This window comes from Colletotrichum siamense (genome assembly GCF_013390195.1).
Source record: "Colletotrichum siamense strain Cg363 chromosome Unknown KSG_Cg363_contig01, whole genome shotgun sequence".
NCBI lineage: Eukaryota > Fungi > Ascomycota > Sordariomycetes > Glomerellales > Glomerellaceae > Colletotrichum > Colletotrichum siamense.
The window spans coordinates 6960566-6985570 of NW_023501014.1; the positions used below are offsets into that span (position 1 = coordinate 6960566).

Genomic DNA, 25005 nt, shown 5'->3' on the forward strand with positions numbered 1-25005 from the left:
CCAATTAGGAGCTTTCCTCGTCATCGCTACGCTTCTTGTTCAAGTCACGATCCACCACATCGTCGAGCACTGCCAATCCTTCCCTCTCGGCGCGAACTCTTGCTCTCTTCAACCGACGAGTATCCGACTCCGTCTTCCTCGTAACCCACCACGTTATGCAGGTGATGATGGCACAACAGCCAACTAACGCCATTGCAGCAGCAAAGCTGGTCTGATAACGCGGCGCGTACTTCGATCTGAAAATTTGAGGGCCGATGGCGCCACCAATCTGACCATAACTGTTCACAAACCCGATACTGAACGCAGATCCTGTAGCTCTAGATGTGGTTTGCACTCGCCAGGGCCACATCAGCGGGAAGAAAGCGGCAGTGAAGGCATTTCCAATGAGGGTCGCAGCATAGACGGCGCCGTTGGAGGGGTACGCAACGAGAACTCCGTAACAGGCAAGAATGACGGCGAAAACTCCAAGAGGGTAGAGAGGCCTTGGTATGAGACCCTTGTCTGCGAAGAAACCGGTGACGCCAATGACAAAGATTGCTAGTATTGAAATCGGCAGGTTGAGCAGCTGAGCCCTGGCAATCGTGGTGAACCCGAGGTTTGCGATAACGGTAGGCTGGTAGAAGCGGACTCCAGAAGTGCCGACGGTGAAAGTAGCCCAGATGGCAGTAAAAAGCCAGAGTCGACGATCCTTAAGCGAGTCAACAATTTCGCTCCAATTGAAGTTCATCTCCTCGGCCCTCGGTGCGTTTGCTGGTAGTCGGGCCTGGATGAAGGCCTTTTCCTTGTCGCTCAACCATTTGGCGGTCGGTGGGACTATCTGTGTCAGTACGTGGTCTTTGATTTCGAGGGGGTCAACGGAACCTACAATCAGGAAGTAAGAAGTAGACAGCTGTTCCTAGTACGATGGTGATAAGGCCTTCCACCAGAAATAGCCTGGAGATGCTGTTAGTGCTCTAATCATTTTAGTTGAATTACTGATACCATGACTCACCACTGCCATCCTGAAAGCCCTCTGCTACCAGAAACCGTGTCGAAAGCAAAAGCTAGAATGCCGCTGAAGATCCCAGACAGATTTCCTAGAACATCTCCGGTATTCGTCAGCTTTAGATTCGGCTACTTGTTCCAGGGCCCTTCACTCACAGAAATAAAGTAGACGGATGGACATTTCATCGGGTCTGTACCAATACGTCATCTGAAGAATGACTCCTGGGAACATTCCAGCCTCAAACTGTAGGATTAAAAATTACCATCAATCTCGTTGGAAAGTTTCAAGGGTTACATACTGCTCCGAGTATGAACCGTGTTGCATAGATGCCGCCCTTGTTGCTGACGGGCACATGGCAAAGCAGAGCAATGCCCCACGAGATCATGATTCTTGACTGCCAAGCACTCGGTCTGAACTTCTTCAACAACAGGTTCGAAGGCGCTTCAAGAACGATGTATGGAACCTTTTTGCGTCAGCAATATCGCACCTCTCACGTCCAGGGACGCATCTTACATAGTACAAAACGTTGAGCAAATTGTACTCATCCGACGTCATGTCCAACTGCGTCATGATGTTCCTAGAAGTCCCCTTGTTCATGATTCGCGCGTTTGATATGTTATCGGCGTCAATGTTCTTCATCAGGAACAACAGCGAGCAAATTGTCATGATGCGGAAGTCGACGCGCCTCATGAGGGCCTTCTCCTCCGCGGCAGTGAGAAGTGACCGCGCCCGCATGCGCTCAGCATCGAAGCCGGATACATCGCTGACTGCCGTAGTCTCGTCCACTTGCTCTCCGCGCCTGGCAAATGTCAGCCCGTCGGATTTGCTGGGCTCGCCTTGGTCTGGCAATGACTGGGTCGGCGTCGATATGTCTTTTGAGTCGGCCATATTGGGTCAATACGATGACTCTGGTATCAAGAAAGCTTCAACATAGAATGCAAAGGTCGGGTCATGAGAGTGGGAAAAACATTGCCGTTCGAGTTTTGATGGCATGGATGCTAACCTCATCGATTTGGCGATAACCGACGTGCCAAGAAATGCATCATCCTCAAAATCACAATGACCAACGGAAATAAGCCGAGCTCAGATACAAATCCCGATCATGTCATCGAATGCTAGAATCGCGAGCAAAGTTTATGGGAGGGGATGATTCGCTGCCGCTTCTTCAGCGTGGGATGCAGCAGGCGTTTGGGCTGCAACTCCGCCATAAATCCTCCATTTCCCTCATGAACAATCCTTTCGTGGGGGCCGTTCAACCAGGGCAATGGGCATCCAAACCGCAGCTGTTGTCATTGAGTGAGGTTGGTTGCAGTGAGCGGGCGACGTCCGACGACAATCCTTGCATTCGCAATCGGACCCCGCGATGACGAGATGCGGATGCCGTACCCCATGCACACCCATTCCCACGACGGCGGGCCGAGTACAGAGAAATTGTATCTGTCGGACATTAAATAGTGAACGGCTCAACGATGCTTTTGTGGGGTTATGAAGAGGCCGAACGGCGAATCGCATGAAGTCATCTCGAGGGACAATTCCAACCTAAAGTCTTAGTATTCTATCGTGAATCGTGATCAGAAAGCCCGACATGGCGGCTGCAGTCCAACGAGCACCAGCTAGCGAGCACGAGACCTCGTTGCCTGTGTATCATCAAGTCCCCGAGACAAAATATGAACGTGAGTATGCATGGAGATAGCTTTCACCTGGAAGTCCTTCGCTCATACCTTAGCTTGCAGTGGAATGGGCAGATCTTGTAACTCTGGATCTTTCCAAGTTCGATCGAACGGGCGGCAAGGAGGCGTTAGCCAAACAGCTATTTGATGCCATTCGAAATATTGGATTTTTCTATATCGTCAACTTTGGACTCAGTCAAGAAGAGGTAGACCGTCAATTTGCCATCGGCAAGTCCGTCTTTGAGCTGCCAACTGAAGAGAAGCTCAAGTACCGAGCTGACCTCGAGAATGGGGGTTATAACGGCTACAAACCGCTGGGTATCAGGGTAAGTTGGCTATGCTCAGAACGATTGACGTGCCACTCACAGGAGTGCCTCCAGGAAGTCCGTCCCGGTGTGTTTGACAACACCGAGATCTTCAACATCCCCAAGTTCATCCCAGCCTTTGACCGTCCTCAGCCAAACGTGATCAACGAGAACAAGGGGGAGATCGAACACTTTGCTCGCCACATTCACAACAATATTGTGCAGAAACTTCTCACTCTCTTCGCAATTATATTGGAACTTCCAGAAGATTACTTCGCGGGCCGACACAGATACGACGAGGCCCTGTCAGACTGCCACCTGCGATACATGAAGTATCACGCGCGCGATGCTGAGACAAATGCAAAGCTCGAGAACGTCTGGGTCAAGGGCCACACTGACTTCGGAAGCCTGACCCTTCTGCTCCGACAACCCGTCGCAGCGTTGCAAGTTCGTGGGAACGATGGCAATTGGAAGTGGTAAGTTTCCGGCCTATGCACTTCTTCGAAGACATAGCTAATCTGATGTGACAGGGTCAAGCCGTATGATGGAAGCATCACGGTCAACGTGGCAGATGCTCTGGAGTTCCTCACCAATGGCTTCCTCAAGAGCAGCATCCACCGAGTTGTGGTGCCGCCTCCTGACCAAGCTGGCATTGATCGCTTGGGCGTTCTCTACTTTGTTCGTCCCGAAGACAGTCTTGAACTGAGACCGGTGCAAAGTAAAGTTCTTGAGAGACTGGGATATGACTCAAATGCCAACTCGGAGTTGGCTGGTATCACCGCAGGGGAGTGGGTCAAGGCTAGAGTTCGGGCGGGCGTCAACAGAAACAAGCAAGCGAGAAGCGAGATCTCTGAGCAGGAGATTGTAAAAGGTGTCAAGGCTAAATACTACGACTAGCCAGAAATCCGACGGAGACAAAGCGTGTGAAGAGGAATCTTTATTGGTCATCGGTGACGTACTTATCAAACACATCCGCATAAAACTTCTGTCCAACATCCCGATGACTCCGAATCTTCGTCCGCAATTGATTCTCACCCCACGTGTCATACTTGCCCTTCAGAAAGGCCGAATCGATCTCCCTTCCTTCATCGGACTCTAGCGATAAACCTCTGATCTCGGGCTTTTCGAAATGTGCTCTTAACGTCCCAACAGCCTCCTCTTTTGTCAAGTCCCGCCTGACACCCTGGAAGAAGGGCACGCTGAACCTCTCTAAAGAGCCAGAAATCACGCGATGCGTCGTTGCCTTGCAGACTCCATTCGTAACAACCTCAAAGGCCTGGCCGATGTTCACGACGAACGACCCTGGCAAAACAGGCACATCGATCCAGTCGCCGTTCTTGTTGAGTGCCTGCAGGCCCTTGATATGCGGCGGAGAAGCTTGCAGTAAGAACGTCCACCATCCCGAGGAGTCTTTGTGAGGCCCAACGCCTTGGCTTCCCGCCTCGCTCTCTGGTAGTCCTGGGTAGTGAACCAGCTTCAGCCGATGCTGGTCCGATAGGAACGGCAGAAAGGTATCTGGTGGCAGCGAGAGCGCCTTTGCAACCAGGTGTAAGAATCTCTCGCCGAGTCCTGTCATCTCAGCGATGTAGGCCTCGATTATCGGACGCAGTTCGGGAAAACCAGAAGGCCACTGCACTCATCAGCCAAGATCAATCCTCATAGCAGCGATTACCTACCTGGTTAGGGCCCCTCAGTCGTTCTCGCAGAGGCACACCCTCCCTCCACACATTTTCAAGCTCAGTCGCGAACTCGACTTGCTCTCTACGATCACTCTTCCCAGCAGTAGTCTCTGACCCATCCCCGCTATATCCCAAGAAGTGCGGGGAATTCCTCAGGGCAATCTCATCCTTCGCTTCGGCGGGCAGCGCGAATAATGTTGGCAAGGCTTCGACGACATTTGATATCGTTGTTTGAGGAACGCCGTGGTTGATAACATACAAGAAGCCGACGTTGATGAGCGCATCCCGGAGTTGATCGAGAAGAACCGGCTCCGTCGCGGGGTCTGACGCGAGGGAAAGGTCTATGCGGGGTATCTCGGTGAAGGTGTGTGCTTGCGGCATGACCATCTCATTTGAACGCAGTAATTATATGTTATAAAGTTAGATCAATTTTTCCGGGACTAAGAGATGCATGGTCAAGATATCCCCCGGCTACCCGCCCGTCCGAGCGGCGTGTTTGTCGAAGGGTCCGTTGCCGGCGCCGGACCCCGACAGCGCGGGGTATGGCGCGACCTCGAAGGAAGCGCACGTCATCGGCGAAGCCAAAACTACCCGCGAATCAGCGTATTCTAGAGTTCGTCTGACACCACGCAGTTCAGTAGAAGCATCTGATGAACACCGTCCCATGTGAGGGGTTACCGCACAAGGGCCGGTCGCGCCCGGCTCCGCGCGGTCTTAAAAGCCTGAGCTACAGTGAAGCTTGGCTCTATAGTCGAGGTCATTGAAAAGTTCAATTCCCCCCTTTATGCAAAAATGCTACGCTTTAAGACGCGCGATATGAGTGCCGAGTCAAGCCACTGAGGCGTAATAACGACGGTGGGAGTATGTATGAATAATAGCCTTAAAATCTTCAACGAGTTGACGACAAAAGGAACAAACTCCAAAAAAAATTGTCATGCTCAGAGGCGGATTCGAACCGCCGTCAACACGGTATCGCTGAGTGATGGAGACCACAACGTATCATCCTAACCAACTAGACGATCTGAGCGACTGGATCTCTCTGTGAGGAACCTGACAGGGCGGCCGGATTCCGAGTTTGTGAGCCCTAGCGGGACCCACAGCGGATTCAATCCCCCAGAACCGAGAAACCCCGTCTCGCTCAGCGTGAGCAGTCCCGCGGCAACTTCATGATGTGGTGTGAAGTCTTTCCCTAAGGGTGCACCGACTCATTTCACAGCCTCATTTCTCCTGCAAGAGATATATACCCACCTTCGATGCTGAAAAGTGTTGCATCGCAGGTTTCCAACACGGTCTCCTAGCGGCAGGTTCTGTGATCTCGATGGAGAAACCGAAATGCGCATTCGTTGTGTCCACGAACCGCAATCACCCCGCATATTCCTTTCTGTGAGACAGTCGCCGGCAAAACCAACTTTAATGAATTTCGCAGATGTGTTGGAGCTCATCCAAGAGGCAGGGATGGGAAGCTCCCTCAATATGCATCGTGTGGTACAATGTGAAGCTCATGCAAGCTTTGACTCTTTAGCTGGTAACTGAGATGTGAAAGGATCAGTTCCCGCGTTTCGACAACATGTGTTCATCTTATCCAAGACGACCTTCCAGGCGTAGTGAGCTGGCGGCAAGCCTACCGGCGCCACGCTCATCCTCCAAGGCGGCTCCTCGGAGGTTTCGAATCGGCCAAGCCGATCCGCGAGCTTGATTCAACCGCCATGTGTCATGGAAAGTGTTCCGTCGAGACCGCGTCCAATCAGAACTCACATAATCATTTATGCCTCACTCCCAAGATTGCGATTTAATATCCAGGGACATGAGCTTCATGATGTCACCACCCCGGGCCGTTCTACAAAAGAACCCTCGCTCGATAAGATAACACCGCGAGCTAGGTTATGCCTAGCTGACGTGCCAGAACCTAATTTCCTCAACAGGCAGGTCGGGGTAGCGCTGCACTACCATGAAATGGCGGTTCACAATTTCACGCGCAGAGCCTGTCCGTCCCTCGCGAAAACCCTGGAATACGGGGGACTTTTGTTCCCGCACCGTGTCTTCGATCGGCACTTCGCATGAGCTCTCGCGCCCGACGCTATCCGTTACGCAAATTCACCTGCCCCAACTGCCCTGGGCCAACCTCGCGCAATAAGCAAAGGGACCATGGCCCCCAATGCCGACATTGCCGATGCGGGGAAGTGCCCGGTAGACAAGCGAATAAACAGCGGTTCACCGTCGAGATCTCCACGTCCACAACGTGTGCCGTGATCCGGTCACCTACTGTTGTGACATCAACGCGAAAGATGGCGCGAGTCTTATCAACAGAGTGGATGATGATGATGATGGCGACGATAATGCTGCCTTTTGATTGTGACCTTGGAGGAGCCCGCTATATAAAGACCTAGCGCCAAGCCTGTTGGTTCTTGGCGCATCCATCGCGACCAACAACGGGATCATTGAAGCTACCTTCGCCATGCATCTCAAGTTCGTCAGCGCGCTGTTGGCGTTCGGGACACTGTCCCAGGCGACCTTCAACCAGGGCGCCCTCAATGCCTTCAACCGCGAGCACCCGCGACGACAGGGCCACACGCGCATCCCCTCTCCCGCGCAGCAGCCCGTCGAGAAGCGCGACACGTCCAAGTTCTTGACTGAGAAGTCCAAGAAGTTTGTCGTGAATGGAACCGCGATTCCCGACGTCAATTTCGATGTTGGCGAGTCCTACGCCGGCCTGCTGCCCATCTCTCAGGACCCCAACGAGGAGAGGCAGCTTTACTTTTGGTTCTTCCCGAGCACGAACCCCGATGCCGGCAAGGAAGTTCTCATCTGGTGAGTTATGTCGCGTGAGATGCGAAGAGAAGCTTCTGACACGAATCCTTCAGGTTAAACGGCGGACCGGGATGCAGCTCCCTCAGCGGTCTGATTACCGAGAACGGCCCGTTCCTGTGGCAGGATGGCACCTTTGCGCCCACACCCAACTCCTACAGCTGGACCAACTTGTAAGACACACCCACGATGCATCGCATTTTCTCCTTAAGCTGACCCGCAACCCCAGGACCAACGTGATCTGGGTCGAACAGCCCGTCGGCGTCGGCTACAGCCAGGGCACGCCCAACATCACCAACGAAGTCGAGCTCGGCCTCCAGTTCATCGGCTTCTGGCGCAACTTCATCGACACCTTCAGCCTCGAGGGCGCCACGACCTACATCACCGGCGAGTCCTACGCCGGCTACTACGTGCCCTACATCGCCGACGCCTTCATCACCGCCGAGGACGACAAGTACTACAAGCTCGGCGGCGTCGCCATCAACGACCCCATCATCGGCGACGGCACCCTGCAGCAGCAGGCCGTCATCTACCCCTTCATCGAGTCCTGGCAGAACATCTTCAACCTCAACCAGACCTACATGAACGCCCTGCGCTGGACCCACGAGTACTGCAACTACTCGAGCTACCTCGACGAGTACGCCACCTTCCCGCCCAAGGGGCCCTGGCCCGTCCTGCCCGACCCGTACAGCGACCCCTCCGGCAACTACACGTGTGACATGTTTGACTGGGCTTACGAGGGTGCCCTCGACGCGAACCCATGCTTCAACATCTACCACATTACCGACACGTGCCCCTTCACGTACTCCCAGCTGGGCATCGTGAACCAGGTACGTCATCCACTTACCCACCAGTTTGTCCAGCAAAGTTACTAACTATTCGTCTTACAGGGTGACTACAGCCCCAAGGGCGCGCAGGTCTACTTCAACCGCACCGACGTCCAAGACGCGATCAACGCGCCCCATGTCGCGTGGTACCAGTGCACCCCCAAGAACGTCTTCGGCGGCGGCGACCCCAACTCCAACTCGAGCGACACCTCCCCTGCCGCCGCGCAAAACGAGGTCCTCCAGCGCGTCATCGAGCACACCAACAACACCATCATCGGCGTCGGCCGTCTCGACTACATCCTCCCGCCCAACGGCACGCTCTTTGCGCTCCAGAACACCACCTGGAACGGCCTCCAGGGCTTCCAGAAGTACCCGCAGGACCAGGAGTTCTACGTACCCTTCCACCCCGAGTACAACGACGGCCGTCTGAGCGAGGCCGGCGTCGTGGGCGCGTTCGGCTACGAGAGAGGCCTGACGTACTACGAGGTCCAGCTGGCCGGCCACGAGTTGCCTGGGTACACGGCTGGGTCTGGGTACCGTGTGGTTGAGCTGTTGCTGGGCAGAATCAAGTCGTTGGGTACCGTTGAGGACTTCACCACCCAGAAGGGCGATTACCAAGGGAACGCGACGATTCCCAGCCTCTGAGCTGCTCAAACGTAATGGTCTGTGATATACGATTCTATGTAGATATTAGTACCATACGTACGAAAGAGAAATACCTTTCAGAGCATGCTTGTGCAATCAGTCACCGACGAACAGAAAAAAGTGATGTACAAGGTTTAGTATTATCAATACTAGTTTTAGGTATTAGCAGACTGCAGTCATAATAGCAGACTGCAGTCATAATACTGCAAGAAACAGCCATTGCCCTTTCAAGCTTTCGACACCTTGCACTGAGCCGTTGCGGCAACAGAAGGATCCGACTCCGAGGTGGCCTTCAGCGTCACCACAGCTGCGTCGGCAGCATCTACACTCGCACCAACCGACACAAACGCCGTCTTAACTTCACCAAACTTGGCCGTGACCAAGGCGTTAGGAACCTCGACCCGCCAGCCAGCTCCCTCAACCTCGGCGCTCAACCTGTAGACATCCGATGCGAGGAACGCCGAAACATCCTCCGGGTGCTTTGCGTCATTCGGGTCTACCGCCACGTATGCGCCGCTGTTGCTAAGCTGGAAGGAACACGAGACGCCTTGGGTCGTGGCCGTGTTCAGTTCAAGAGCCGTCACCTGGCCCTCCTCAAGGGATATGTCGTGAACGCTAGCACCCCCCTCGCCGCCGATCGAACGGACTGCAACGGTATAAGACAAGACGCCGTCGTCGTTCCGGTGGCGGTCAATGATGTAAAAATGAAGATCGTTGGCCTCGTCGATGAACTCGAACTCGCTGCTGGAGTTGGTGCCCGCGTGGAACAGCGCGTCCGCGAGCTGCCGGTAGTCGCCCATGGTAATCATCGCGATGGAGCCGTTAGGCCGGTGGAAGTCGACAAGCTCAATGTCTTCGGGGTGCGCGTCGATGACCCACTGGAAGGGCTGGTTGTCTTCGTTCTTGGACTTGCTGATCAGGACGCCGGAGTCAGGCGTGAAGCTGTCCGATCCCATGCGGTCGACAACCTCAATGTCGTAGTTGTCCCAGCTTCCGCCGTCGCAGAGTGGCTCAGTTTGGATATCGCAGGCCGGCGACCGGTCAGAATCCATGATGATGCGGATTCCCATGAGGCCGTCACCAGGATCCACGGATCGTGCTGTCAAATCTGCGACAGCGATTCCTGAGGTGGCAAGTGCCTCGCGGGACAGCCAAAGAATATCGGATCGCTCGATGAGTCCTAGTTGGTACTTGTCTCGGAGGGTGTGGAGCGAACCCATCGAAGAGCCTTGCAGGGCGGGGATCTGCCACCTGGTGTGAGGTCCACCGGGGCCGTTAAAAGAGCCTCTAGACATCATGGACCAAATTCCGGTGTAAGCTCTGCGCAACGGAGTGCCGTATGGGTTGTTGTAATTATCGCCAATGTCGAGCAAGTGACTCAGCTCGTGAGCATAGACAGCCATGCCGGAGCTCTCGCCCTGAGTAGACGAGCCACCACCGGCGTTGGGCCACAGTGTGGAAGCCGCGGCCCAGGATGTCCAAGGAACGTAGCGAGTACGCGCCCAGTTTGGAAGAGATGTGTTACCAGTCTTGGGAGGACCGAATTCATCAGGAACATCCTCAGGCCCGTCGAACTTCATCTCGCCGAACTCCTGCCATGTCGAAGACTCGTCTTGACCCGCAGAGAGAATGAAAACCAGCTCAAAAGCATCGGCCGTGTCGTTACCAACGTCGTTGCGCCAGGCTGACAGCGCATCCGTCCGGATGTTGAGGTTGCACGTCTCTCCAGTCGGACAGGCGCCCGGATTCATGTCATCAGACACACCATACTGATATCCGTTCGCAGGCAGCTGATATGCGCCAAAGGCAGTGAGATCGACACCGAAGCGCCCAGCCGAGTCCTCCATCCAGTATTCGTGGAGCGTGTGCCCTTGGTTCAGGTCATTCGGCGTGTTGAGGAGGTCGCGGTAGAAAGTCGGCACCTTCTCGCGGGCAACATCGGCGGCAGCGGGTTGCGGGTTGCTGAAGATGGTCGAATGCGCCGGCTGACTGATCGTGAAGTTGCGGTCCGGGTAGTCCACGACGACAAGCGCGATGTTGAAGTTGCGGTTTGAGCCCTTGCGAGCCGGGTTCGACCAGTCCGTGCCGGGCGGCTTCACCCAGTCGTCCCACGTCATGTTGTCGGGGTTCACCCAGTTCTGGGGGTCAATTGGCTCGAACGGCGTGTATGGGCCGGATGAAGCCGAGGCCACAGGCCCGGCGAAGAAGGCCCCGACCGCGGCTGCGAGGACGGCCGAGAGGCCGCTGCGGCCGTCGTTGAGCTTCATCTCGTCGGTGATGAGGCGGAAATTGACAGGCGATGCGCGAACGATCCACCACCAAACACTGACGCAGGTCAACAGAGAGAGGATAAAGACGCGAATGCGACGGGAACTGGACGACGAATAAGTATGTTTACTGCGGATGGACGCCAAGACAATACTGCGGACCTTCTTTCTCTGACCTCATGATGGTTCGTTCCCCGCTCCCACGTTATCTCCTTCTCCTTCCATGACCCTGGTTCCTGCATCTTGGTCGCACATGGCGGTTCACCAGGCGGGGAGGTGCGCGTTGAGTGCCAAGAGATGCTATCCTGCTCGCCGTCCTTGTGCGATGGCACCTGCTGCTTCAGGAAAGCATCCATGTCCACTTGGACGCGTCGATCGGCGTGCACATGGGCTGCTTGCCAAGAGTGATCGGATGAGTCGGTTGCAACACCAAAAGAGACTCAACAAGAGATTTTGAGGAGAAGAATGTTGCTTTTATGTTTCTAAATCCCGGGGGAGGAAATCAGTGAATCGGAAGGGAGGCCCGGAGTGATGATAAGCCAATCGTTTCAGACTGCAGAGCGGGTGGCTGGGGAAATGGGCCTACCAAAGTGGGGTATTGCGAAGGTGGGTCCCATCGGGTCCGAGTCCGACCCCGGTGCCGGTTCGGTCTCGCTTCGCCGCCAGGTGTATTGTCTTCCGCCGGCCTGCCACCATCTCCCGGCCTGAGAAACACCTATCGCGACGATTCTTATCATTTGAATGAGTTTATCGACAGATTCTTTTTGAATATATCAGTTCGTCACCCCGGAATCGGGTGGAACCGTATTTCCTTATCCCGTTCGTGTTGGTGTGGAATGATTCGAAGACTGCGATCAGTATATGTCAGTTTGTCGATGTAACTGATTCTGCCGGGGTATCAAGAACTCTCTTCCGCTCGACTTTTGTGAAAACGATACTTGGAACCAGCAAAATGGGCAACTCATCACAATTGCAGAGGTAAGCATTGACGTACTAAATCGTGAGCTTCCAAAAAGATGCATGACTCCGTAGGCACCTATGTCCGCGCCATGAAAACATGGTAATTTGCGTGAACCACCTAATCCAGAGATGACTCAGTTTGAGGACGGCACAGTCAAGTATTTTTCCGGTTACGGTAGAGAACACAGAGAACCTACCTATTGGCTGACCTCGAGCATATCTAGCACCAAAACACAATGATCGTATGAGGCATCACGACGGAGCAACACCACATATGTATTGAACAGACATCTCATAGAAGCAGTAAACTAATATCGAAAAAGGAAATCAAAAAGCCTGTGTGGTGGCCAGCAGACTTACACAAGCCATAATTTTGCTCCATCCTCAGCATCGAGCTCCCGATCGACACTGGCACCGCAAGCCAAACGGAAATGAGTCCAGTCGCGCGAGCATATCGGCCGAAAAATAACCGCCCCATATCTCATCAACTGGTCAACTCCAACTCTCTTCACTAAGATCCCCACTCCTGAATATTCAACGTCGCCATTATCGCCAGCGACGGCGGCATCGCTCACTTCGTCCTCATTCTCCAGTCCCTCTCCAGCTTCGTCACCTTTTTGCGCGTCATCAAAACTTTCAATATACTAGGCGTTTTCGAGACATTTAGCATCTTCAAGACATTCAGCATCTTCAGCATCGTCAACTCGTCAATGTCGCATCCCAGCTCGTCATACTTTACTCCAAATGCCGCCAGCACAAGAATCTCGCACGAAACCTCGCTACTAGACACTTGATTGTCCGTAAAAGCCTCAATCACCGCAATAAGCCGGAAACCATCAACAGCAATCACCCAGCCTTCCTTTTCAGATATAGAAATCAGAGTACCTCGACAAATTTGTCCCTGGACGGGGATCTTGTTAGATTTCAGCTTCGACCTTTCATCTGGTCTCCATGTACTGCCTAGCTGGGCCTTTAGATATTTGCCATTCTTGTCTGGCCCTATAGGGATGTTCTCAAACTTCTCGCTCAGAGGCATAGTGTCTTCTGGTGACCAACCACGGCATGGGTTCTTAAATTGAAAACCGATGTTACCCCCGCTATAATCAGTCACCTTGTAGAGCCGATGAATCTCTCGAAATCTCGGTATCACTTGAATGGGCATAGGCATCTTGATTAACCATCTTACGTTCAACCTTGGTGATCAGCTGCGCAAAGACTACACCTCTATGCCTCATAGGTTTCGCTACAGCCCAACCGATTCCAGGCTGTATTTTACCCTGGACAATGTTTATAAGATGGCCGCTCTCGTTCGGACGTTTTTTGTACTAAATTGGAGGACTCGAGTATTTTCGTGGAGGGCTCGACAGAGTATATCTCACAAAGTAGGAGGAACAAGCCTCCACAAGACTTATCTGCAGACTGGGGTTGCGCCCTCCGCCCCCTGCCTGGGGTAAACTTCACCGTCGATCACGATCCATCCACTGACAACGGTCTCCCAGCTGGCGAGGTTCTGGCCAAGCACAGCCATAGAAGCCCACACATATGGGGACCATGCCCAACGGGAACAAGCACATGCTCATCAGACGGCCGACGTTGCCAAACTATCCAGTATGCTTGTGATGAGAGAGTATTCGATGAGACAGCTTGCGCGCCGTCCTTTCAAGTCCAACCTGGCAAGCCTTGTATCGCTTCAAAGGCCGATAACCTCGAGAGTTCATCGCAGTCAACGTCAAAGCTGAAGAGAGCTGCGCCCGCTCCAAAAAGTCACATGACTACTCGTCCGCCAGATCATGTGAAGGGCTCTAAAGCATCCGCCAAGAACTGCATCCCCAAGACTGGATACAAGAGGCCAAAGCGTAACGAATCAAAGTTGTGCTCTTGCAGGACCCGATTTCCAGGCGTCGGTCGAAAGAGGGTTTGGGTGTGGCCTCCACGAACGGGGTCTTCTTGATAACTTGACCTTTCAGGTGACTGAATGTGTAGACCACGGGTCGACTTGGATGTATGATTCTTTTGGGGCCCTTTCGCATCCTAGAGTGCCGGAGTCAAACACCGGTGGTCACATAATTCACAAATACATAATTCACTAATACGTAATGCACTCATAGTAAATCTTGATCTCGCTCAACTCAAAATTCGTGATCGTTGGTCGACAGTATCCCGACCAAATAAGTTCATAATGAAATACGTCGCTTAATGTAAGCTGTCTATTGCCCAGACCCGAGTTCCCAGCATGTAAACTCATGCAATGCGCCAGAGGTGGTGCCAGGAGGGCTACCCGAAGAATCCCTCTGATAAATGAATGGTTCAATCGCCGCAATCCTCGGCACATCGGCATACAAGCGCGTTGTTAGCGCTGTTCGCTCGTTGGCGAAAAGTTCCAAAACGCTGACGTCGAACAGGACTCGCATAGTGAGCAGCTCCTGCTTCCGCTTGTTCCCGTCGGACTCGTTGACGTAAGTGAAAAGTGTATGAGGCGCCGTCTCTTCCACGACGACGACCCCTGTCTCCTTGGTTGATTTGTCTCGTCTTATTGTAAGTCTTTCGCATGAAGGATCGAATTCTATCGTTGCCTCTTGTGCGTTATCTGGGTACTGTAGTCAGCGATCATGTTTCTTTCTCAGGGGAGCAGAGTAGTACTCACTGCCTGCAAAATTGAACTTCAGTCCAGCCGACTGAATTTGGGGTGAAATCTCGAACGACACAATGACTTCCAGGGTTGAGCATCCCTGAGGGAAGATGAACCCATTTTCTGATCTGACCGGAGTTGTCGACCTTCTCAGACCCCTTAACCTGTCATCGGGGACGGCGCAAAGTGTTGTTACTTCGAAGGTGGGCTCGTCGCTTCCCTCCTGAACACCGTCCTGGCGGAGACCGATGGATGATATCTCTTCAAGAGACGAGACAAGAGACTTTGTCACTCTCCTCAATCTCTGAATCTTCAGAACTCGTGGGACTGATAGGAATCCCGCCCAGCCTTGCCGCCTCTTCAACTCGATCGATAGATCCTCCTCAACGACCCATCCCACAATTATCCGTTGACTTGTCTTTGGATCCCAGAAAGAGTTGCCGGCGTAGTAGGCTCCATGGTCAAGAGGTCCACCATACAAGTGCTTCATCCTAGGTTGCCTCTCGTGCGCTTCGATGGTGCCGCACATCCAGAGTTGACCGTGGTCTTTGTCGAAATCTGAGCGACCTCTGCTCTTGTCCGTAGCCAGCAAACCCTCAACTCCCATGATCAGGAAGTCATGCTTCCTGTCGTCCTCCGGATCCTGTAGGCTGAGGAAGTTTGTCACTTCCCAGTTGGCGCCATGGTCGGCTGACCATCTCGGTGATTGAGAGAAGTTGCAAGGAAGTGATACTAGAGGCGAAAGAAAAGACCACTTCGTAATATCCTCACTGTCAAGTCGGTAGATAAATGGAGTCGGTCCTTGGTCAAGAAGTCCACCGGAGACGATGCCATATAGTGTCTCCTCTGAGTCTCCTAGAGCTTTAGCCATGGAGGGCCATGTCGAAACGAACGGATCTCTCCATCCAGTCACCTTGAGATCCGTCGGTGGACCAGGTAAGATCGGAGTTGCGTGGCGGTCCCAAGTCCTCCCGCTATTCGTTGATGTTGCCAGACTCAATCCTTCTGATCCATAGTTGTAAGGTAACGTGTGGTGAATAGGGAGTATCCTAGCAGAGGTGTAGAATGTCGTCATTTCCCCAGGACGAAGCTCAACAGGCGAAAGACATCCCGTAAAAACACCTCCTTGGTCTTTCGTTTCGGTCGGGACGATCGATGGCTCGACAGAGACATCCCACGAGAGAAGGTCGCGAGAGGTTGCGGCTCCCCATTTGATGTTGCCCCATTCAGGAGTATCCGGGTTCCATTGAAAGCCAATATGGTAACAGTCGTTGGCTCGATCGTAGCCAGGTGCACACGGGTCGTTGAGCCATCCTTTCGGTGCAATCAGGTGGAATTTCGGCCTCCATTTGTTGAATGCGTCTTCTTTGTTGAGAAAGACGTCACCGTCGTCGGGTTCCGAAACAGAGGTGGATCTTGAGTGTACACATGAACCCCCTTCTGACGCTGAGTTCCCTGAGGATTCGGGATGGGTAAAAGGAGAACTGCTGGGCCGCTCTGATGACATGGCGAAATATCCAATTATCGAGTCTGACATATCAGAGTAGAAACATCAGTTCTGTAGGGCATTTTTGAGGCGAATATCCGCTTGATATTTCCGGCAGGTTGGCATGTTGCTTTGAAAGGCCCCCATCGGCGCGGGAGCGGCTCGCCGTAATCGTCGCTAAATTGAACTTGCCATTTTCGGACAGTCGCCGATCATGTTCCACCTAGACAGCTGAGCCACTTCGCAACGATAATTCAACCTGTGGCAACAAACAACGTCTGCCCAGAATCAAGGAGCAAGTGACCACTCCGGGATGGTGTGCACTGTGTATTCGCGGAACGTGACTGGTTGTTGCCGTTGAATTCCCATGTTGTGTAACCTGGGGCACGCTGCAGAATTATCGGGCCTACTGGACCAGGGGTTGGTTGGCTGCTAACGTTTCCGTCGGCTAACGACAATCACACTGGACTTGCCGATTGTTCGGACTCTGAGCGGATTAGCATGTTCGGGGAAGGCCCCGCAAGCTTGTTTTTTTTTTCTTTGCTGTGCAACTTTCTGCTATTCACCCGACTGTGGGTTTCTCTGCTCGACGATGACGCTACATCGCGAGGTTTTCTTTCCATGGTGCGTGATTGATCTTCCCCCTCGCCATTCAATACAAAGAAGGGGCCTCCCTGATTGCATAATCGAAAATAGTTAAGCGTTTCAGCACGGAGCGGGATGCCCGCACTGGCACCCCATGTTCTTAGTGCGGAGGCGGCGAAACTTTCCTCATCCCGCACTACTCTCCGACCTCATGCAGCCCGGCCGACGCGGTATGTCTGCCCAACGTCGCGACCAGTCAGCACCATAAGACGGCGCCCCGGGTGACGTTCGTCGCGTGTTTTGTTGCTCGCCATGGGCGATCAATATCAGATTGTCTTGGACCAGACCCTCTCGCGCGTCCTCCAGCCACGCGCGTGCGACCACTGCTTCGTGCGCAAAGTCAAGGTGAGAGATTGCAGGCCGCCCGTCAATACCCAACCGGCCCGGCTATGTTTATCCCGCCGGCCTGGCACTAATACTGATATGCCGCTCCGGTACAGTGCGAAAGGACCATCCCGTGCAAGACATGCATCGACACCGGGCTCACCTGCTCATACCAGCGCAGGCCGCAGTACAAGTTCAAGGCTTCAGCTGACGGCAGTACAAGCGGAAAAGGCGGCACGAAAGATTCTTCGCAACGCACGAAGAAAAAGGCGGCTCGAAGATTGCAAGAATCTCAAAACAGTCAAACACCAATTGAATTGACCTTTGACAGTAAAAACGCATCTGTTGATTCAGGGCGGGAACATCGATTCGTGCCGTCAGTTCATCAATGCTTTAATGATGGCGGTCTTACAACAACCAGCGGGGACTGGTTTGGTCAATCCGGTGTCGTGGAGTTGGACAACGAGAATGAGACACATCGACGCCCATCAACAAGCCTCGTACCGATGGAGAGAGTTCCCGAGTTCACACCGGCAACATTTCCAGATTTCTCACTAGGTGGCATGCACAACCTACCAGAGTCAATACGGTCTCACACCTCGGATCCACTTTCCATGGTGCGGATGCACCCATCACCAAAACTAGCGAACGCTCAACTCAGATGGCGGCCACCCTCACCGAAGCATTCATCGCCAGCTCTCAGCACTGCCTACCTATCTCCGCTAGGTCCTGCCAGGATATCACAACTCATCAACATATTCCTAGCTCGACTTCATTTATCTATGCCGTTCTTCAGGAGGTCATTCTTGCTGGTAAATCTCAGAAGTCGTCGGCATGAATATGACCGTCAGTTCAACGCCTTGGTGCACAGCATCTGCGCCTACACACTATTCCAGGCAATACACGCTCAAGATAAGCCTCTACTACCAGATCGCCTGAAATTAGCTGAATCCGTACTGTCATACGTAGCAGAACAGCACGGAGGGGCGGACTTTGGGCAAGATCCTTCGGTGGAAGCCGTTATGACCAGTTTCTTCCTCTTCGGGTGTCAATTCTGCCGCGGCAATCATAATGCCGCAACGGTGCGGTTTCGTGAGGCTCTCACCTTGGCAGAGATTATGAGACTGCATGATCCATCAAGCTATGGCAACATCAGCCCTGATGAGATGGATCGGAGAGTACGTACGGTAACGGCGCTGGCGTTTGTGGAAAGGTGAGTTTGCATCTTGTGCTGCGACGGAACGGAATCAGGACACTGACCGCCATTTGCAGGATATATGCGCTGCAACATGGCTCTACATTACAAATGCCTCGCCTGATGGGGCTGGATATCATGGCTTTCCACAGGCTCATCAAGCGTGTCTCATCAGCCGAAGAAGCTGTGGAAGATTTAGCCGTTGAGGGCTTAGGTCGCATGATCGACCAGATTGACTTCGTCGACGAGACGGTAGTGCGATGCTGGAAGTCCGACTGCAACCTGGACCCAAATACAAATCACATCTCCGCAGAGAAGCTGGTGCAGCTCCTAAGACGATATAGTAAGCCATTAGAAGCGAGTCCGTCCATGGAAAAGGGAGGTGCCCAGCACGCGGATATTTTACTCACTCGACACTGGATCCGCAACATGCTCTGGAACCTCGCCTTCCGTCACGGCTTCACCAGTCTCTCTGACCCCAACGTCGAGCTACGGCCTGACTACGCTATCGACATCGCCGCCGAAACAATTGATGCCTGCGACTTTTTCGACATACGTTGTTTAGAAACGCACGGTGTTGGGCTGGCAGAAAAGCTGTATGACATCGCGAGCAACTGCGTACGAATTGCGCAGACATTCCCGGCGAATAGCGGCGCGTTTGCCGGTGACTTTGGAATCCCCACCTCGGACCATGACTCCTGCGCCACGTCCATTAGTGGAACTCTAGACTCAAGCTCGTCAGCAAGCGACCCATCCGGATGGGTGACCCAAATGCCAACCATCGAGATGGATTGGGCGGCCTCGAGGACAGCCCAAGTGATGGAAATCCTCAACAGGTTTCTCGCGTTATTCGCACTGTTCCGCAAGGGAAAGCATCCGTTCCTCAAGCCATTCGTGCAGCTCATGGCAGGCCTGGACTTTCCCCAGATGACGACGGGCGACCCGCCATGGGATGACGGCGTGCATATGCCGCTTGTTATGTAGATAGCACTTGCACCAATGATCGTTAAGGTGAAGATGGGACGGGGATTATGATTTGGCGTTCAGGGTAAATTATTCGGCAGTGGGTAAAATGTTCGGTAAAAAAATGGAGAGCTGTTCTTTTTTTTTTTTGTACCAGCGAGTGCTTACAATTCCCATCCTTGGATGATGGCAAAGGCTGAAACCACCAGCTAGCCCCCGCATATTGCCCGCGCGCTTGTCATTCACCCGAATATTTTGAGCGAACACTTTGCCCGAAAGGCTATCCCCGGGCCGCCGCTTCGAAGCCTTTCCTAATCGGGACAGTTCCCGACAGAAACTGCCGCTGTCTTGAACGTGGCATGGCAGGGTGCTCCCGGGCGATACTTGGTATGCTATTTGTTGGTCCGTCCCTACGATGGCATCTTGCAGATCCTCGGCGGAAATGTTGCCTGGGCTTTCGTGGCGGGCGATAAGCCGGGTTTGTGGTGTAACCGTGCTTTTGACGCCCTTCCTAGTCATGGCGGCGTCGTTGGAGCATATTTCCGTGGTATTTTTGACTCGGACAGAAAAAGCGTCGGGTCATCCCCCGAACGCTATGAGGGCCCTGCGATCTGAGAATTCCTCTCCTCTGACGTCAATCAGACCATAACCGAAGCACAGTCAACATGGCTTTTCAGCCTCTGAATGTCTTCATCGGCATACCTGCTTTCTTAATGACATAACTTGAAGAATTTTGTAATCATCCTTGGGGAACTTTAGGGAGGCAGCTGGCTGCTGTAGCTGTATAATATAATCCTTGAAAGTTTGTTAGCGTGGTACTTGGGCGTTTGGTTCTGCGAAAGGGAGGCTAATTATATTACGTATAATAAGGGGTGAAGCCCCACGAAGCGTTAAAGCCCCTACTTAGTATTAATATAGCTATATATAAAAAACAGGATCTAGCTACCTAAAAATAGCTCTATTAATATAGCTTAATATCTAATAAAGCCCTCTTATTACTCTATAACCTTCTTTAGCTTATTAGGTATTAAGTATACTAACTTTAGTAGGTAGTTTGCTAGAATAATAGCTTAAGCTATTAGTATTACTTCTTATAATGCTTTACTAGTTAGCCTTATAGGGTACTAATAATTAATCTAGCGTTTTATTTATAACTAGATATATTTAATAGGGTTTAAGTTAGGGGATTAAGTAAGCTACTTAATAAGATAGGTAGTACTAAAGTTCTCTTATATCTAAGCCTTTATAATAGTAGCATTATAGTATAAAGTATTATTTTACTGAATAATAAATATATTAGTAGACTCCTAAAAAGACTTAAAGACTAGTAGTATATAGTGAATATATATAGCTAAAGTTATAGTTCTTTACTTTTTATCTTAGATAACACTTAAGCTTTTATAGCTACTTATAAAGTAGCTTTAGAATATCTAGCTATAAGGCTTAGCTTATACCTTAGAGAAAGTATAATAATTCTCACTAAGTAGTAGAGTAATAAACTTCTTTATAGTAGCTATATTATTATATTAAGTTTTATTAGAGAAGATCTAATACTTCTAGTTAATAAGTATAAAGTAGTCTTAGTAAAAGGTAAATTTAAGGTGTAATTAATAGTTTTTTTTAAGTAAGAAGATAGAGATAAGTTATAATACTTAATAAGCTTTAAGATTAATAAAGGTAAAGCGTAAAGTAAGAGCTAAATAAGCTATAAAGGCTAGGATATATTTACTAAGTTATAGCTAAGGTATAGTCCTATTATAAAGTAATTAAGCTAGAAATTCTCTTAGTAAATCCTTCTATAAGGTCCTAATAATAATATAGCAGCTATAGTTAGCATACTAAAGCTTAATATTATGCTATAAAGTATATTATACTTACTATATTATTAACCTTATAGTAATAGTAATCTCTTAAATATTAAAGCTAATAAAAAAGGAAAGAGAGTAAATAATAATATATTAATTATATATAGTAAGAAGGCTATTAATAGTAGAAGGTAGTAAGCTTAGTAGTATAGTAATCTTATTAGTTAAAATAGTGCTAGCTAAGAGGAATAGTTAAAAAGGAGGAGTAAAGCGTAAGGTAGCTTTATTATTAGTTAGGTTATACTTTAAGACGCTTATATTAAGGTATAAGTTAAGGAAGTTAGTTATTTCTATTTTAGTATTAAAGTCTTAGAAAAAAGATTACTTAAGTAAAGAAAGTATATATATTTAGCTATTTAACTTAGGAAAGAGGGTGAGGAGCCTTAGTAGCTGTAATAAGGTATTTAAAGGCTTTATTATTATTATTATTAATAATAATAGGTTACTAATATATACTTATGCTTAGGGCTTTAAGTTTGCCCTTAGTAATAAGAGATTAATAGGCTGAGGCTAGTAAGAGGTACTTAGAAGGGCTAGAGGTATTAATCTTAATAGCGTTATTATTACTCTTAATATTAACTTTAAAGCTTACGATATAGTTATTAAGATTAGTATTAAGGTTTTTAAGAAGGGTAGAATAAGTGTTATTAATATTAATAGATAGGCTAAGCGTTAGTAAGGCTAGCTGAGGGCTAGCTATATAGTATAGCACCTCTTAAGGTAATTTTTAGGCTATCTTAAGGGGTAAGGTAAGGTTAAAGTAGGTAAGTAAGTAGGGTAGTTAGTAGGAATAAAAAGTAGTAAAAAAAATAGTATTTTTAAGCGTTTAATATTATTTTAATAAAATAACAAAAAATTAAGCTTTTTTAAAGTAGAAAAAAAGGGAAGAGTAATTATAATATTATTAGGTAATTACTATAGTAAGCTAATAGAAAAATTCGCTATAGAAAGGTGGTTTTTTTAATATAGAGATTATAGAGATTATAAGGGTAGTGGTGGTAGTAAGAGGAAAAAAGTGCCTATAGGAGGCTAGCAGAGGTAGGGGGGGCTAAAAAGACGCTAACCTAGCCTAATTGGGCTTAGTGGCGGCTGGGCGTTGAGGTAGAGGGTGTAACAAACTTTCAAGGATCATATTGTATGCATGCTCCGAAGAGCTGAGTACGCGTGTTGGAGTAAGACTCAAAACTAAAAAACAATTGAAATACCATTTCTTTGAGCCTGAAATCAGGTTGCTCCGCGTGCTCGCCCCCGAGAGCATCGGCCGTCGCAATCCATATCGCCGGCCAGTCTCGCAAGTCGGACCGCGACCTGGCGGTGATTGTGGGGCCGCAAACGCCGATTTCGGACGGACTCCGCCCGCCGGAGAAAAACCTCAATCGGCACACGTGACCCATCTTGTCTCACTCAGCAACCTGCACCTTTTGAACCTCACTCACAACCGTGCATCTTCCAAACGGCCAATCCCAAAAAACAAGGCTGCAAAAGCATCAAGATAGCCCGACGTTATCCTTTCAGCATTCACAATGTCTACAACACCATCGCAACCCCCAGCCACCTCCGCCGTCCCGGCACGATCCGACCCCGCGGCCTTCGCCCACATCCAGAACTACATCGAGACCCGCTGCAACGCCTCCCCGATCTACAACTTCCTCTTCAACCCCGGCTTGAAGCTCACCCATGTCTCAAAGGGCCTCGTCGTTGCGCGTCTGCCCGTCACCGCCAATCACCTCAACTCCTCCGGCAGCATCCACGGCAGCGTATCTGCTACCATTGTCGACTGGGCGGGCGGTCTGGCCATTGCGGCGTGGGATCTGCGCGAGGCAACCGGTGTGAGCGTTGACATCAACATCAGCTACCTGTCTGGTGCAAAGCTGGGTGATGAGATTGAGATTGAGGGCAAGGTTGAGAAGGTCGGAGGCAGCTTGGCGTTTACGCATGTCAACATTTACAAGGTTGCTGCTGATGGATCGAGGGGTGCGACTGTGGCAAATGGAAGGCACACCAAGTTCGTGCGTAGCAGGTAATTCGGCATTAAAGCCGACATGGAGGAGGATGAACGACTGGCGGGTGCATGGACTGGAGTTCATGAACATTAACATACCTACCTAGAGGTTCTTCTAAACATCACAAAGACCTACAGACACTACTCCAATAGAGATATTCAATAATAAATATCTATAATCATTGCTTCAGTGGTGAGTTTAGAAGCCATCCATCTGGTGCAAATTCCTTAGACAGGGCAGGCCAAGTGCGCTACAGTATGGTATGCTGCCATTTGAAGCATTCCTCCTGTAGTCTGCCAAATGGTGAGTATTTACGGTCCCAGACGTGAGAACACTAGGCAACTTACCCCTTCTGAAGCCCGTCGGCCACGAAAGTTTGCCTCACAAACTCGTTTGACCCGACCTAATGGTCCAGCGGCCGGAAGATGAGCCTGATGACTTCGTCGTCCCAGGCTTGCAGGTACTTCAGTCCTTGGAGCTCGGGAGCGATGAATTCGTGTCTCTTCAGGCTACTAATTTATTTGGAGAAAGTATTTGATTTTCCTTTCGTTCTTGAGAAGACAACATGTCATTGTTAATTTCCTTGTCAATTTCCTTGTCTTCTATACAACTGCATGCTTACCTATCTGCTCCGGAACCATGCCGTCTCATTAGCTCAGCTTTTCATTCGCCTTTGAACACCCAATCTCCGAATGCGCTGGTATATTGGCGGCTTGTTTCAACGCATTAGCTTCGCGATCTGTCTGCATTCCTCATTGTTTTCTAGCACCTGATGGACCGAAACCTACTCGATCTGCTCACTCCCTAAAACAGGGGACATGCAAGTCTCCTGTTGGCTACACATAGAGTCCATAGATCTACAAACCCTTTCGTTCGGGGCCTTTTGGTTTGGCTGCAAGTCCCTTCGAGATTGTGTATTCAAGGGTATATGATGACGCTGAGGAAGTTATGTGTGTTGTGTCTGCCTTGCACCTCGAAGTCCCAACCCCGAGATGCGGCATTGATGATTTGTTCAAAGTGTTCAGTAACACATTCCGCCGACAAAAGCACTTTTCGGCCTTGCTTGAACGATGAACCCAACAGCCCAGGTAATAGGATTGACCTGCTTGTGTTGAGTGTCATAGTCTCATCTGAAGCACATGCGTACTTTCCAAGGCCGAATCCCAGATGGAGGGGTGCCAGTAACCTGCCACTCCACAAAGACTTGACATAGTCCTTTCTGCATCATCAACAACTAGGGAATAGCTATTAGATCACGGCGATAGTTCAGCGGAGATCTCAGCTACAATCTTGTAACACGATATACTGGTCAATTTCTAACTTGCACAAACCCGGTTGCATGGGGGCAAACTAATGGAATACTTCCAGCGATCTTCTCATTCTACCGGCTCATTGAAGCACTGGCCATTAGCTAAAATTTAAAGCGCGTTATCCCTTCTTAGTGGTCGCAGCCCCGCATGCTAAGGATTGTGTTCCACTCGCATCCGGTGGGATGGTGTTCATCCCAGCATTGGGAGCACGGAAAGCCTTGCCTGAGCCCCCTAGACATGCAGCACGATACACCCAGTAGGGAGAGGGGCGAAGAGGAGCTCCGCGATAAATCTCCTCGATTTGCGACACCATCACTTTACCGGAACGCCAGACCGTCCAAGAAACGGCAGACGTAGAAGATTCCTACCGCCAACCTACGTCGAGTGATGTGGATTCCAGGGATGACATGATTTTGCACGAAGCCAGTGTGTTATATGTGGG

At 50.7% G+C, this 25005-nt stretch overlaps 8 protein-coding genes across 8 annotated transcripts; 4 read left to right on the forward strand and 4 right to left on the reverse strand.

Moving 5' to 3' along the window:
• Positions 1-4: 4 nt before the first annotated feature.
• On the reverse strand, positions 5-1873 carry prlL-2 (MFS transporter prlL; the record flags this gene model as incomplete). The annotated part of the gene is made up of 6 exons (XM_036633614.1): positions 5-813; positions 866-933; positions 992-1085; positions 1141-1228; positions 1284-1448; positions 1499-1873. 6 exons carry the CDS (start codon positions 1871-1873, stop codon positions 5-7), a joined length of 1599 nt encoding a protein of 532 aa, XP_036501846.1.
• Positions 1874-2570: 697 nt separating this feature from the next.
• CGCS363_v001766 (UPF0676 protein) lies at positions 2571-3857 on the forward strand (the record flags this gene model as incomplete). Its single annotated transcript, XM_036633615.1, has 4 exons — positions 2571-2658; positions 2719-2981; positions 3036-3436; positions 3491-3857. The coding sequence occupies 4 exons, from the start codon at positions 2571-2573 to the stop codon at positions 3855-3857; spliced, it is 1119 nt and encodes a 372-aa protein (XP_036501847.1).
• Positions 3858-3897: 40 nt separating this feature from the next.
• Positions 3898-5020, reverse strand: CGCS363_v001767 (putative 2-oxoglutarate-dependent dioxygenase; the record flags this gene model as incomplete). The annotated part of the gene is made up of 2 exons (XM_036633616.1): positions 3898-4590; positions 4637-5020. The coding sequence occupies 2 exons, from the start codon at positions 5018-5020 to the stop codon at positions 3898-3900; spliced, it is 1077 nt and encodes a 358-aa protein (XP_036501848.1).
• Positions 5021-7094: 2074 nt separating this feature from the next.
• On the forward strand, positions 7095-8916 carry CGCS363_v001768 (putative serine carboxypeptidase; the record flags this gene model as incomplete). The annotated part of the gene is made up of 4 exons (XM_036633617.1): positions 7095-7447; positions 7501-7617; positions 7674-8274; positions 8335-8916. 4 exons carry the CDS (start codon positions 7095-7097, stop codon positions 8914-8916), a joined length of 1653 nt encoding a protein of 550 aa, XP_036501839.1.
• A 227-nt stretch (positions 8917-9143) lies between these two features.
• Positions 9144-11539, reverse strand: CGCS363_v001769 (putative secreted metallopeptidase; the record flags this gene model as incomplete). Its single annotated transcript, XM_036633618.1, has 2 exons — positions 9144-11289; positions 11346-11539. 2 exons carry the CDS (start codon positions 11537-11539, stop codon positions 9144-9146), a joined length of 2340 nt encoding a protein of 779 aa, XP_036501840.1.
• Positions 11540-14350: 2811 nt separating this feature from the next.
• On the reverse strand, positions 14351-16279 carry TIV1 (Acid beta-fructofuranosidase; the record flags this gene model as incomplete). The annotated part of the gene is made up of 2 exons (XM_036633619.1): positions 14351-14730; positions 14788-16279. The coding sequence occupies 2 exons, from the start codon at positions 16277-16279 to the stop codon at positions 14351-14353; spliced, it is 1872 nt and encodes a 623-aa protein (XP_036502831.1).
• A 1970-nt stretch (positions 16280-18249) lies between these two features.
• Positions 18250-19406, forward strand: CGCS363_v001771 (putative sucrose utilization protein SUC1; the record flags this gene model as incomplete). Its single annotated transcript, XM_036633620.1, has 2 exons — positions 18250-18440; positions 18500-19406. The coding sequence occupies 2 exons, from the start codon at positions 18250-18252 to the stop codon at positions 19404-19406; spliced, it is 1098 nt and encodes a 365-aa protein (XP_036502830.1).
• Positions 19407-22773: 3367 nt separating this feature from the next.
• On the forward strand, positions 22774-23274 carry ACOT13 (Acyl-coenzyme A thioesterase 13; the record flags this gene model as incomplete). The annotated part of the gene is made up of 1 exon (XM_036633621.1): positions 22774-23274. One exon carries the CDS (start codon positions 22774-22776, stop codon positions 23272-23274), a length of 501 nt encoding a protein of 166 aa, XP_036502829.1.
• Between the last annotated feature and the right edge of the window lie 1731 nt (positions 23275-25005).